The sequence below is a fragment of the Somniosus microcephalus genome, chromosome 14 (assembly GCF_052327205.1).
Source record: "Somniosus microcephalus isolate GS21.2 chromosome 14, FLI_Smic_1.0, whole genome shotgun sequence".
In the NCBI taxonomy this organism is placed as follows: Eukaryota; Metazoa; Chordata; class Chondrichthyes; order Squaliformes; family Somniosidae; genus Somniosus; species Somniosus microcephalus.
Genome location: NC_141000.1, coordinates 21,863,183 through 21,876,267, shown reverse-complemented (window position 1 = coordinate 21,876,267; position 13,085 = coordinate 21,863,183). Strand labels below are relative to the sequence as shown.

The following is a 13,085-nucleotide window of genomic DNA, read 5'->3' as shown; positions in this document are numbered from 1 at the left end:
GCAGCATGGTTTAAATGGCTCCCTTCTGTGCTGTAAACGCCATGATTTTTATGATTCTATACTCACTCAATGATTTGGATAATGTGTTTAATTTTCAAGAAGCTTTTATCTGTGTACAAACAGCTTGCACACACTGTACAGGTAAATCAAAATGGTAGGCTGTTGGAGCAGTTGAAGGCCAGACATACCCTGTTTACCTTGTAGTCAAATGCCTGTAAAGCTTCCATGCCTCAGCACAGCAGAATGGGTGAATTAGCTGAACAAATGGAGAGGGAGAGACAGCAATGAGCAGGAGACAACTATACTGAATTCTTGTACCTGCAGGACCTTGTGTGGTAATTGGCATCTTCTCCATTTCATGCAGCCATTCCACTCAAGTATTGTGCACTCCACAACTCAATTACCGAACTTTATCCGTTATATTTGTCAAGTTATGTAAAACAACTTCATAAGGTTATTAACCCATTTCATAAAAGAGAGGAAATATGCCCCTTAGTAATTTCTAGTTTAATAAGCCTTAATTTTCCATATTTAGATTTGGTAAATAGAATTGAAAAATGTTGAAAAGCTCTGCTTTATATTAAAAAAGAGTTGAGAGAAAAAAAATAGAAAGATATTGAAATACTAGCAAACATGACACTTCACCCACATCACTAATCATCACTCTGACTGCAGTGAAAACATCCCAGATACAGAACTCGCAGCACTGACGAGTTAGTTTCCTTAATGCCAAATACTGTACCGAAGATTTTTAAAGAACTATTTGTTTTTACCTACACTACATTAAATTCTAGCATTATGCAGTAATATACTTCCTCAGCTACAGATCCTACAAAAATGTAGATGCAAAATGCACCTATGATTCATAGAATCATAGAATGGTCACAGCACAGAAGGAGGCCATTCGGCCCGTCGAGCCCGTGCCGGCTCTCTGCAAGAGCACTTCAGCTAGTCCCACTCCCCCGCCCTTTCCCCGTAGCCCTGCAAAATGTTTTCCCTCGGGTACTTCTCCAATTTCCTTTTGAAAGCCACGATTGAGTCTGCCTCCACCACCCTTTCAGGCAGTGCATTCCAGATCCTAACCACTCGCTGCGTAAAAAAGTTTTTCCTCATGTCGCCTTTGGTTCTTCTGCCAATCACCTTAAATCTGTGTCCTCTGGTTCTCGACCCTTCTGCCAGTGGGAACAGTTTCTCTCTCTACTCTGTCTAGACCCCTCATGATTTTGAACACCTGTCAAATCTCCTCTCAATCCTCTCTGTGCTAAGGAGGACATAGAAACATAGAAGATAGGAGCAGGAATAGGCCATTCGGCCCCTCGAGCCTGTTCTGCCATTTAATGAGATCATGGCTCATCATCCAAATTCTCCCCATATCCCTTGATCCCTTTAGCCTTAAGAAATATATCTAACTCATTCTTGAATATATTTAATGAATTGGCCTCAACTGCCTTCTGTGGTAGAGAATTCCACAGGTTCACCACTCTCTGGGTGAAGAAATTCCTCTTCATCTCAGTCCTAAATGGCTTACCCCTTATCCTTAGACTGTGACCCCTGGTTCTGGACTCCCCCGCCATTGGGAACATCCTTCCTGCATCTAGTCTGTCTAGTCCTGTTAGAATTTTATAAGTTTCAATGAGATCCCCTCTCATTCTTCTAAACTCTAGCAAATATAAGCCTAATCGACCCAATCTCTCCTCATACGTCATTCCTGCCATCCCAGGTGTCAGTCTGGTTACTTTCCAGAACAACCCCAGCTTCTCCAGTCTATCCATGTAACTGAAGTCCCTCATCCTTGGAACCATTCTTGTAAATCTTTTCTGCACCCTCTCTAAGGCCTTCACATTCTTCCTAAAGTGCGGTGCCCATAATTGGACACAATACTCCAGTTGAGGCCGAACCAGTGTTTTATAAAGGTTCATCATAACTTCCTTGCTTTTGTACTCTATGCCTCTATTTATGAAGCCCAGGGTCTGTATGCTTTTTTAACCGCTTTCTCAACCTGCCCTGCCACCTTCAACGATTTGTGCACATATACCCTCAGGTCTCTCTGTTCATGCACCCTCTTTAGGATTGTACCCTTTAGTTTATGTTGCCTCTCCTCGTTCTTCCTACCAAAATGTATCACTTTGCACTTTTCTGTGTTAAATTTCATCTGTGCTGAACAAAAAGTTACTGTCTATGTCAGTCCGATGTATATCTTTTTTAAAGGACGTTTTCAGATTCTGGAACTTTAGTGAATATTTATAATAAACTAATTTTAAACAAGCCCCATTTTGTGAGAGGTGAAAAACATCACACATGTGTAGAAAACGAAAACAAGAAAAGCCTCACTGGAAGCTGCTGTTGTCAGCATAGCAAAGCCTTATAGTCATTGCTGGAGCACTGACACAACCATAAAATATTCTACCTCTAGTCCTATAAAAATCAGTTTAATCTGAAGCTGGGCCTGGTTTACCCATTTAGCAGTCTCTGTAACCCCTTTATGGTCGGTTGGGCTGTTAACTCTTAGTTGTCACAAAAGAGCTGTGGTACACATAAATAACATTTTTGTATTTGGTTATCCATCAGAAGTTAATTTATATAAAATATAATATTTCCCTCTGCAGTTTACATATCTTAGCTAGTGCAAAGATTTTCTACGTCATTTTTTCGAAGAGGCTAATTTACAGTTTCTATTTCTATTATTTTATCTATTTTTTTGCAATGACCATTGCTTGTGGATACTAACCTTCGTGAAGTTGCTATCAGACATTTTTGGCATGAAGTCCAGTATGTTCTAATCACCTGTCAAAATGAATAGTCAGATGATTGGTACATTTATGGATACACGATATAAACACACTTTAGAATTAAAAACAGTTATTTCCAACTGGCTGAAATCCACAACAAATACTCATTTGAAACTCTGTATGGCACATAGTCAATCACCACAGTTGAAAATACAGAACTGCCTATTGTTGAAAAAACCCTTCAGGTCAAAATAAAGACGGCCATTTCATCCTGATAAACATCTTAACAATTTTCAACTAAAGCAGATACTGTGGAACCCTGTAAACAGGGCTGACTATAGCATTACTGATTTTTGAAAGAAACAATTGAGGGTTGCTAACATTCTCCTTGTATCACAAGATTATCTGGAATTTAATTAAATAAGGATGTATTGCTCTGTGGATTTGAATTAATTGTATATGCGATCTAATGACACGGAATTAATCTTTAGCCCACTGAACAAACAGAAATTCAATCGGCTCCTATTTCTAAAAAAATGGTAAGAAACTGAAACATTTTATTTTGAGAGGTGTCCCTCAATTAAGCCAGTTTCCCTCCAAGCTCTATTTTTCGTTATATTCCGACAGGTCTCATGCCAAATTGCAGCCGAGATCATTACAATGACATTGTGTTCCTGTACAGGATCAGGATCACATTATGCTTTTGGCAGAAGAAAAGGTGCATGGCAGGCAAACATTTTATTATTTTACTCAATATTTCATCAGTTCTATATACTGTAATTGCCATCTTGCCCATATTGTAGTGTAGTGGCCGATCTTGGTTGCCAAGGTGGATTTTATTGCTTTTCTGCCACCATTATTGGCAAGCTACAGTCATCCTCAACTGTTAGAAAATTATTGAAAGAGATTTGAATGAGTGGAATTAATATACTCATTGGTCCTTCACATCACCTTTACATCACTACACTTGAAATCAAGTGCCAAGTTCCACACTAACAAAACATTAGCACAAGGCACTAAAAATACTAATATCAGAGATTCATAGGAGGGCAGTGTGGTGTGCACCTAACTGCGTGGCCGACCTTCAAAGATCGGAACCTAGGGGCTAAGGCAGTGGCATTCAAAGCTACAGTGCCAGGATGGGCATAGGCTGGGTGCTGCTCCCTTTAATTCCTGATCTGAGCCAGGACAAGCAGGAAGATACCAAGCAGAGAGTAAATGCAGCAGCGAGCGACCTGCAGGGAGAGGGGAAAGTCACGTCTGAGCAGTCTGTGACACCTCTCGATGGCCAGAAATAAGGGGGCACCTGCAATACCGTGGGAGGAGGCTGCTGGCCCTGTCCACTTGGCTGCAGAAGTTAGGCCAGATAAATGATGAACATGGGGTAAAAGTGAAAAACAATTACCCGAGTATCCCAATAAAAATATTGAAACCCATACAGTTAGCACTCAAGTGTGGTGATTGTTCTTGGCACTTCAGAATTATTTTCTTAGTTACACACCTTAAGCCAATAATTGTCCCTGACATGGCAAAGTCCACTAGTATACCTTCCATAAGAACATAAGAAATAGGAGCAGGAGTCGGCCATTTGGCCTTTTGAGCCTGCTCCGCCATTCAATAAGATCATGGCTGATCTTCTACCTCATCTACACTTTCCTGCCCTATCCCCATATCCCTTGATTCCCTTAATATCAAAAAATCTATCGATCTCTGTCTTGCATATACTCAACGACTGAGCCTCCACAGCCCTCTGGGGTAGAGAATTCCAAAGATTCATCACCCGCAGAGTGAAGAAATTTCTCCTCATCTCAGTCCTAAATGGCCGACCCCTTATTCTGAGACTGTGACCCTGGTTCTAGACTCCCCAGCCAGGGGAAACATACTCCCTGCATCTACCCTGTCAAGCCCTGTGAGAATTTTGTATGTTTCAATGAGATCACCTCTCATTCTTCTAAACTCTAGAGAATATAGGCGGAGTCTACTCAATCTTTCCTCATAGGACAATCCCCCCATCCCAGGAATCAGTCTGGTGAACCTTCGTTGCACTCCCTCTATGGCAAGTATATCCTTCCTTAGGTAAGGAGACCAACACTGTACACAATACTCCAGGTTCCCGCTTACAGAAATCAATCACAGAAAGTTGACATATTGCTATCTACCAATATCTATAAAACCTAATTAACTTGAACTACAAAGCAGTGAAAAATTCACATGATTATGTTGCTTAACAGAATATAAATGTACACGTATAAAAACAGAAAATGCTCAGCAGGTCAGGCAGCATCTGTGGAGAGAGAAACAGAGTTAACGTTTCAGGTTGATGACCTTTCATCGGTTCTGATAAAAGGTCATTGACCTGAAATGTTAACTCTGGGCTGAATTTTCCCTGCGTTCAGAGGGCAGGTTTGGAGGTGGGTCCACTGTCAAAATCATAAAGATTGACAGCGGGTCGGTATCCCGCTGTCGACCCGTCTCCTTGTCAGTTTCCCAGGTGTCGGGTCGGTCATCCCTGAACAGACCCGATACCAAGCGGTCGGTCAGCCAATTTAGGTAGTTAAAAGCTTATTAAAAAGGTAGTTAAGAAGCATTTTCCCATGTACTTACCATTTTACAAGGTTTTCAACGAGGTTCCCGGAGAGCGGCTATCACGTCGGGTAAGTGTGTCGGGTTCTCAATGACTGTGGATTGCTGTGAATAGGTGAAAGCTGCAAAAGTGGTCTAAAGCCTACCATTTCACAGCTGTTCACTTCCCAATCTTAGAAGCTGGAGCATTAATGATTTGGAATCTACTTTTGAGCTTTATGCACTTTTGAAGTGTTTGGAATAATCTCTCTATCCACTGTCACCTCCTTGGAGCAACCTATCTCAGCCCTGACAGATTACTTCTGTTATCTCAACCTCACCTGCCGTCTATTCCATCAGCATTGGTGCCCTTGAAAAAATCTCACCTTGGTCCTCAGAATCCCAACACGATCAGCTCCAACACCAGCATCACCGGGCACACCAGCAGCACCAACATCCACACCAACCTTCTCCACAATCAACTGATGCTGCACAGGACACAGGGCATCATCACCCGTGCACATTGCTGCCCGGGACGTCAGGAATGGCCTCACCATGTCCAGATTTGCTTCATTTAACACTGTACATCCTGGCTGCCACATGATGCACCAGGTTGGCACCACCCCACACCAGCACCATAAAGCATCCCTACAATGTCCAAGCTATTCCTTTCACACTCATCACCATTGGCGGGGGGGGGGGGGGGAACGTTATGTCTCACCATTCTCTGGAACTCACTAAGCCACTTCCAAAGGTGCACGCGAATCTGTCCAAAAATGCAAAGTGTTCAAAATAAAGATTTCAATGTTTGACAGCACATTACCAGGAACTTCACATGAACATTGGCTAAACCACCCAACTGCCTACCCTTGTGTGTTGTTGGTTGGTATGCTTGCAGTAGGTTGAGGGTGAGTGTGAGGGGTGGCTAGTGAGATGGGGAAGTGATAATGTAGATAGAGAGGGATGGGTGGAGGTGCAAGGTAAGTTGGTGTGAGTAAAGATGTGCAGGAGTAGGGTAGGGAAGGCAGAGTGATGGGGATGTGATGAGTGGCACAGCAGGATGTGGCTTGGCAGTAACGTTTCATGATCTCCTGAGATCATTGAAAGGTTTGCGTCACTGCAGCCTGGTCCTCCTGACGACATCCCTGCTTGCGCTCTCCTGTGCAATGTCCAACCAGGCTGTGTTGGTCTCCTCGGGAGGTGTCTTCTGCCCATGGGAAGGAAAGAGAACCTCCCTGCGTGCTGTGACACGAGTCATGGGAGAGCCTGGGTGCAGCCGTGTAGTGCTTGTCAGTGTTTGCAGCACCTCAATGCTGCAGAACACTGACAACAGAACTGTTGAAATCAATTTGGACATGGCCCCTTTAAGGAAATGACATCATCAGACCCGCTTCCTATTACAGGAAACTCTTTTTTATCCGGCACCGACGGGACAGGCGTGGCGCCGGTTGAGCAAAAAGTCCGGATTACAGAGAGGTATACTTACCAAGGTACGAGAGCCCCGTACGTGGCCACAGGTGCAGGAGCCCCGGTTACACGGCACTTGTGCAGGAACCCCGGTTACGCGGCCACAGATCCAGGAGTCCCTGTTGCACGGCCACAGGTGCAGGAACCCCGGTTACACGGCCACAGATCCAGGAGTCCCTGTTGCACGGCCACAGGTGCAGGAACCCCGATTACGCGGCCACAGATCCAGGAGTTCCTGTTGCACGGCCACAGGTGCAGGAACCCCGGTTACACGGCCACAGGTGCAGGAGTCCCTGTTGCACGGCCACAGGTGCAGGAACCCCGGTTACACGGCCACAGATCCAGGAACCCCGGTTACACGGCCACTAATATATAGTAAAATTTACCTGAACCTACTCCTGAATTTTGCCAGTTAAAAGAGAGGTTCCTGTAATTGGCCGGGAACCTCACAGGGCGGGCTTAAGAATCCCTATTAACGTAAAATCTTGTTGGAGGCCGGGTTCGAGACAGATGCAAGGTCCCCGCATGCCACGGGCCTGCCGAGGTTGGAAAAATCCAGCCCTCTGTTTCTCTCTCCACAGATGCTGCCTGACCTGCTGAGTATTTCCAGCATTTTCTATTTTTATTTCAGATGTCCAGCCTCTGCAGTATTTTGCTTTTGTATAAATGTACTCGTTTATCAGCCTGTCACACCCTCATTTTCTAATTCCTTATCATTTTCAGTGTGTAAATCATGTTCTTTTAATTTTGCACCTCTCACATTGGATGTCCATTGCACTTATTACATAACTCCATCATTATTTGTCATTACCCATGAGCAGTCAGCTCACCCTCACAGGAAACCAGACATTTTCCAACAACAAAGGTAACAAATCTAAAAGTATAAAATAAATGGATGATAAGGGGATAAAATGCATCTACTAAGAATAGGTTAGATTGGTGGCTGAAGGAAAGGGAATAAAGAGATATGGGAACAAGCAGGCACGTGGGCTTAGGACTAACGTTCGCATGTGGGGCTAAACAACAACACAGAGTGGTTGGGCCGAACGGCCTGTTTCCATGTAATTATTTCTAGGTAATTCTATCTACGTGGAGCCCCTCATTGGTTTGTTTGTGCATGAATGTCATATAAACATATGTAAATCACCAGCAATTATCTATAATCCCATGTATAATAGCTTTTTTATTCTCAAAATAACAGGCAGCAAGATTTAAAAAAAAATAATAGAATCAACTGGTTGTCCAACCAGTCACATGGCAATGATAAAGAACATGACAGGATCCACTGGTTCAGGTCATGCGTTATGAAAGGGGATAACTGCAATAACAAAAAAAATACTGAAATGTATTTTGTTGCCAAAATCGACAAGGCCATTAATGGACATACCCTGGAAAGCTGTGTATTGTAAGGAAATGCAAGCTAAACTGAGTCAGTCTGTGTGACGCCTTATCATTTCTCAAGTTTAGATAATATGTTTGATTATAACTTGTCCAGCGTACTGGTTTTGTATAATTTAAAAAATATTTTTATTACTTCAGAAGTATATATTCTTTAAATATATATTTTTACAGCGTAGCTCGAAGACATGCCAGCCGTCGCAGTCAGTCATTAATGTGTAGTGAGGTCCTGTACCAATGGGTTAATAATGTTTACCCGCATCAGCTCAAACCGGTGATGGCAACTTTAAGAAAGCTTCAATAGATTCATTTAATTAACAGCATATTTTTGTGCATTGAAGATTTTATGCCATCAACTGGCAGAATAGCAGTCCCTCTAACATTCTGAAAACTACAGGAAGCTCTTTTTTATCCGGCACCGACGGGACCGGCGTGGTGCCGGTTTATCAAAAAGTCCGAATTACAGAGAGGTATAGTAAAAGGTACGAGAGCCCCGTACACAGCCACAGATCCAGGCGTACCAGGTGCAGGAACCCCGGTTACACGGCCACAGGTCCAGGAACGGCCATTAATATGAAGTAAAACTTACCTGAACCTACTCCTGAATTTTGCCGGTTAATAGAGATTTCCGGTTTTAAGGTGCCGGTAAATCGAGAGTTTCCTGTAGTTGTGCTCAAATAGTCAGCGAGAATAGAGCTTAGCAAAACCTGCACAACTCCTGGTGCAGCAACTAAACAAACATAGGTGATAAAGAGAGTCAAGGGAGTCGGTTATTCACACCACTTGCTATTTTATTTATGCTTTGACACCATTGGGGATTTTTATTAAAATGTCGGTATTAACTGACAAACAATAAAAGTCTCAGATAAAAAATGTAATTTATTTCAACCGAACCTCTCACATAATCACTTTCTGATTGTGACATCAGGGAAGCTGAACTCAGTCACTCACCAAGCGCCAACTCTGAGTACTCAGTTAATCTTGGTAATAAAAATATTGAATTACACAAATATTAATTTGTCACAGAACTTTAAAAAAAAATCAAAGATGAGAACGTGATCCGTATCAAACACTACACTGTGAAGTAACTAAGCCAATTTCACATAGGGATAGATTCATACAATTAACATAATATTGCTGATATATGCCAATGAAGTTCAACCATGGAATTTACCCAAAATACAACATTAATGTGAATCTATTTCATTAGAAAATAACTGCAGGGCAATAAATTACAGAGTGAAGTCACAAGGTCACCTCTAATCATCACGTATTTATGCATTAGCTTCCTGCCATTTGATAGAAGAGTGGAAATCAAGGGCAGTTATTGACTAGTTATTTTCAGCAGTTTCATTGGTTGGATAATATCGGCAAAGTGTGGTGCAGTTGGAGACCAGTTTATCTCAATCCTCCACAAAATGCATATGTGGCACAAGCTTGCAATGTTGTTTGACATTCAAACGGTTACCTTACACCAGGTGGTATAACAGGAATGCAATCCATTGGCCCAGAAATTCGGGTCCCAACGCGCGAGTACGCACGGGGTACTCACGCGTGGACCCGATGGAAGTGCCGGTTTCTTGCATGCACTGCGCATGCGTGGGAAACCGGCACTTCCTATCCTCTGAACGAAGAGGTTCAGAGGTCGAACGCGCGCGCAGGGGAGGCTGCGCGTGTGCTTTGAACTTAGGTTTTTTTTTGCAGGTTTTCCCGGGAGGGTAAGCCTGCAGGATTTACACATTTAAAAAGCAGGCATAAGGCCTGCTTTTTACAAGGTAAGTGGTCAATTAATTAAAATTAAAACATTTTTTCCACAGGTTTATTATTTTTAAATACTTTAAAGCAAGGTAAGTTTATTTTTAGCCCCATTTTTTTATAAAATGTTTTTTTTCAAAAATGTAAATTATTGTTTAAAAGTTATTTAATGTAATTTATAGTTTATTTAAAAAGTGTGATTAAAAAAAAAAATTATTTGAAGGTTTACTGTTATTTTGAGGCCCGTAGCATTCATAAGTTTAGGCAGGTCTTCCTGTCAAACTTATGAATGGGCTTTTCCCTCCTCCGATTGGCTGCCCATGGCTCACGTGATCCCAGGGGACGCATCGCACTAACTACGCCCCTGGGACACGCAAGCACAGTGCGCCGGCCTCTGGGCCAGGCCCCGGAGAGGAATTCCACGGGGCCCTACAGCTCAACTGCCGGCGCGCAAGGTAAGTGCAGGTCGGGGGCTTACACCCGCGGGAAGCCCCCGACCCGAATTTCTGGGCTATTGTATTTCACGTGCTGTTGCTGTGTCATAATAATCCCTGAGGATTAAAAATATTGATAGAAAGTTTAGAATCCTGCACAGTTGGTAATAATTGCAACTGTGTTTTTTTTCTGTACTTCATCTTGAAAAATCAACTTACATAAAGTTCTCGAAAAGTTTACCATGTGTCAGAGGTGCCAATGAACTAAACAAACTGGCTGCTGCTCAGCTCGATGTAACAGGTCAGTGATTGGTCTCAGCAATCATTCACCATGTAGAAACAGTTTATTGACTTGTGCAGTTGGGGGCCGTCAACATTTATCACTTAAATAGCAGCAGCGGTCAGAAGCACAAGGTTTTAAGCTTCATTTTTTCAACAGTGACCAGTGCCTCCCAATTTGAAACGGGCTACGGAAAAACAAACTTTAGTGACGTGCTGTTGTTTGGTTGGGCAGCCATATTTTTTAATGCCCCAGCAAAACAAAATGATTATGGGCTGTCATATTCATTTAGTCCAAAATTGCAACAAATAAATTGAAGTGTTCTAAACTAACATAAGCGCTGCAATTAAAGTCATATTTAAGATATCACAGGTTACAAATTGGGCCGATTCGATGAGGCTCTGTGCCCAGCACTCTGGATTTTAGACTAAAACTTTCTTTCAAATATTTCAAGGCGCTGCTGCCATCCATTGTGAGGTTCACTGCCTGCTCAAGCTGAATGTTATGATTTTGGGAGAAGCCTTCTATCCGATAGCTTTTATAGTGTAGGAGTCTCTGCACTCCTAACAAAGAATCGATAATTTACTGGAAGTTAACAAACTGAATTTATTGTCTAAGAACTTTACAAAACAAGAAACTACAGGAGAAGCTCAAAACAGGTCTTTTCTCTTTCAATCCACATGAGGACTGGCTGGCCCCGCCCTCTACCTCTGACGTCATGACGTTTCCCGCCGAAGGGGACGTCACGTGACCCACGTGATGACGTCATCGCGTCAGATCGCGATGTTGTCGATCTAGCTCTGTTTAACCAGAGCCAACTTGAAAGGTAATAACATTGGTTACAGACAATTAATGCTAGAGGTAATAACATTGGTTACAGACAATTATGTAAGTCACTTAGTGGTTTTGCCACAATAGCCCATATAAAATAGATACATAGCTAACGTTTCTGGTCGATGGCCTTTTGTCAGAACTGGAAGAGGCTAGAGATATAACAGGCTTTAAGAAGGTGCAGAGGCAGGGAAAGGGGGGAGGGGAGGAAAGAATAAAAGGGAAGGTCTGTGATAGGGTGGAGGGCAGGAGAGATTAAATGACAAAAGGGATTCCACCTTATCACAGACCTTCCCTTTTCTTCTTTCCTCCCCTCCCCCCTTTCCCTGCCTCTGCAATTGCTTAAAACCTATTGGCCCAGAATTTGCGGCCCGGATGACAGCGAACTAGCAGCGTTCGTGGTCATTCTGCCTTTGAAACTGACCGCAACTTCAGGATTTGGCGCGTGCACTGGTGCATGTGAACCATGGCACGTGCAAGTTGAAGGAGCATCTGCACCGTGGCAGACATGTGTGCACCCTGCATGTCAGTATGTGACCATGCATTATGCAGTTGCAATGATTTGATGTATGAAGCCTATGGAAGATGCAAGTGCAGCAAGACTTTCAACTGTATGTTGCACCTTAACTGTGCTCTGCTGAAGTCTGGGTACGCATAAGATGCAATGACTGATTTGGCATGCGTTACCGTTGTGGCTTGGAAGGATATGGGTAAGCATAAAATACAATGAAAGAGCTGTAAGGCTTGCCGTATATGAGCAGTAAATGCAGAACATGTTGCCAGTGGCGCCTTAGAATGATATGGGTATGCACACAATGTAAGAGCTGCAAGACTAGCCACATATAAGCAGTAAATATGGAACAAGTTGACAAGCAACACTTTGTGATGTGATCTTGGGCCCTTCATCTGGTAAATGCTACTGTTCGGTCATTCCTTTGAATGTGCAGTCTTCTCCCACTTCTGTTCCCAAGTCCTGCAGATACTGTACAGACTATTGAGCCTGGCTGCCACCTTCCGATAGACAGGGTACACTATTGTCTCTGCAGATGGTGCCAAGAAATGCAGAACAGGGCGCCCTTTCTCACAGCCACCTCATGCAATAGCATGTCCGCTTTGCCAGTCATTAAATTTTGGGGTGGGGGTCAGGGCAACATCACTCCATCACATACCCACAGATTCTCTTTCATGCTTCACACTGGGTTTCCTTTCACTTTGTTTTTCCTCGGCGCTTCTGCACTGCCCCTTCACTCACAGCCTTATCCGAACCTGCACTGTCCCTTCACTCACAGCCTTAGCCGAACCTGCACTGTCCCTTCACTCACAGCCTTAGTCAAACCTGCACTGTCCCTTCACTCACAGCCTTAGCTGAACCTGCACTGTCCCTTCACTCACAGCCTTATCCAAACCTGCACTGTCCCTTCAATCACAGCCTTAGCCGAACCTGCACTGCCCCCTTCACTCACAGCCTTATCCAAACCTGCACTGTCCCTTCAATCACAGCCTTAGCCGAACCTGCACTGCCCCCTTCACTCACAGCCTTAGTCAAACCTGCACTGTCCCCTTCACTCACAACCTTATCCGAACCTGCACTGTCCCTTCAATCACAGCCTTAGTCAAACCTGCACTGCC

At 43.4% G+C, this 13,085-nt stretch overlaps 1 protein-coding gene across 4 annotated transcripts in view; it reads right to left on the bottom strand.

The window, feature by feature from the left end:
- rai2 (retinoic acid induced 2) overlaps positions 1-13,085 on the bottom strand; it is a 128,562-nt gene that overhangs the window by 96,291 nt on the left and 19,186 nt on the right. For 2 of the 4 annotated variants that reach the window (XR_015080778.1, XR_015080777.1), the window contains exons 2-3: positions 2,729-2,784; positions 189-256 (exon numbers count right to left, since the gene is read on the bottom strand). Coding sequence is in view for 2 of the 4 variants with exons in the window: in XM_086006328.1 (XP_085862454.1) it covers positions 2,729-2,761 (33 nt within the window). In the remaining 2 variants the exon portion in view is untranslated. The remainder of the gene's footprint in view (positions 1-188; positions 257-2,728; positions 2,785-13,085) is intronic. The other 2 variants (XM_086006328.1, XM_086006327.1) reach the window with 1 other exon arrangement.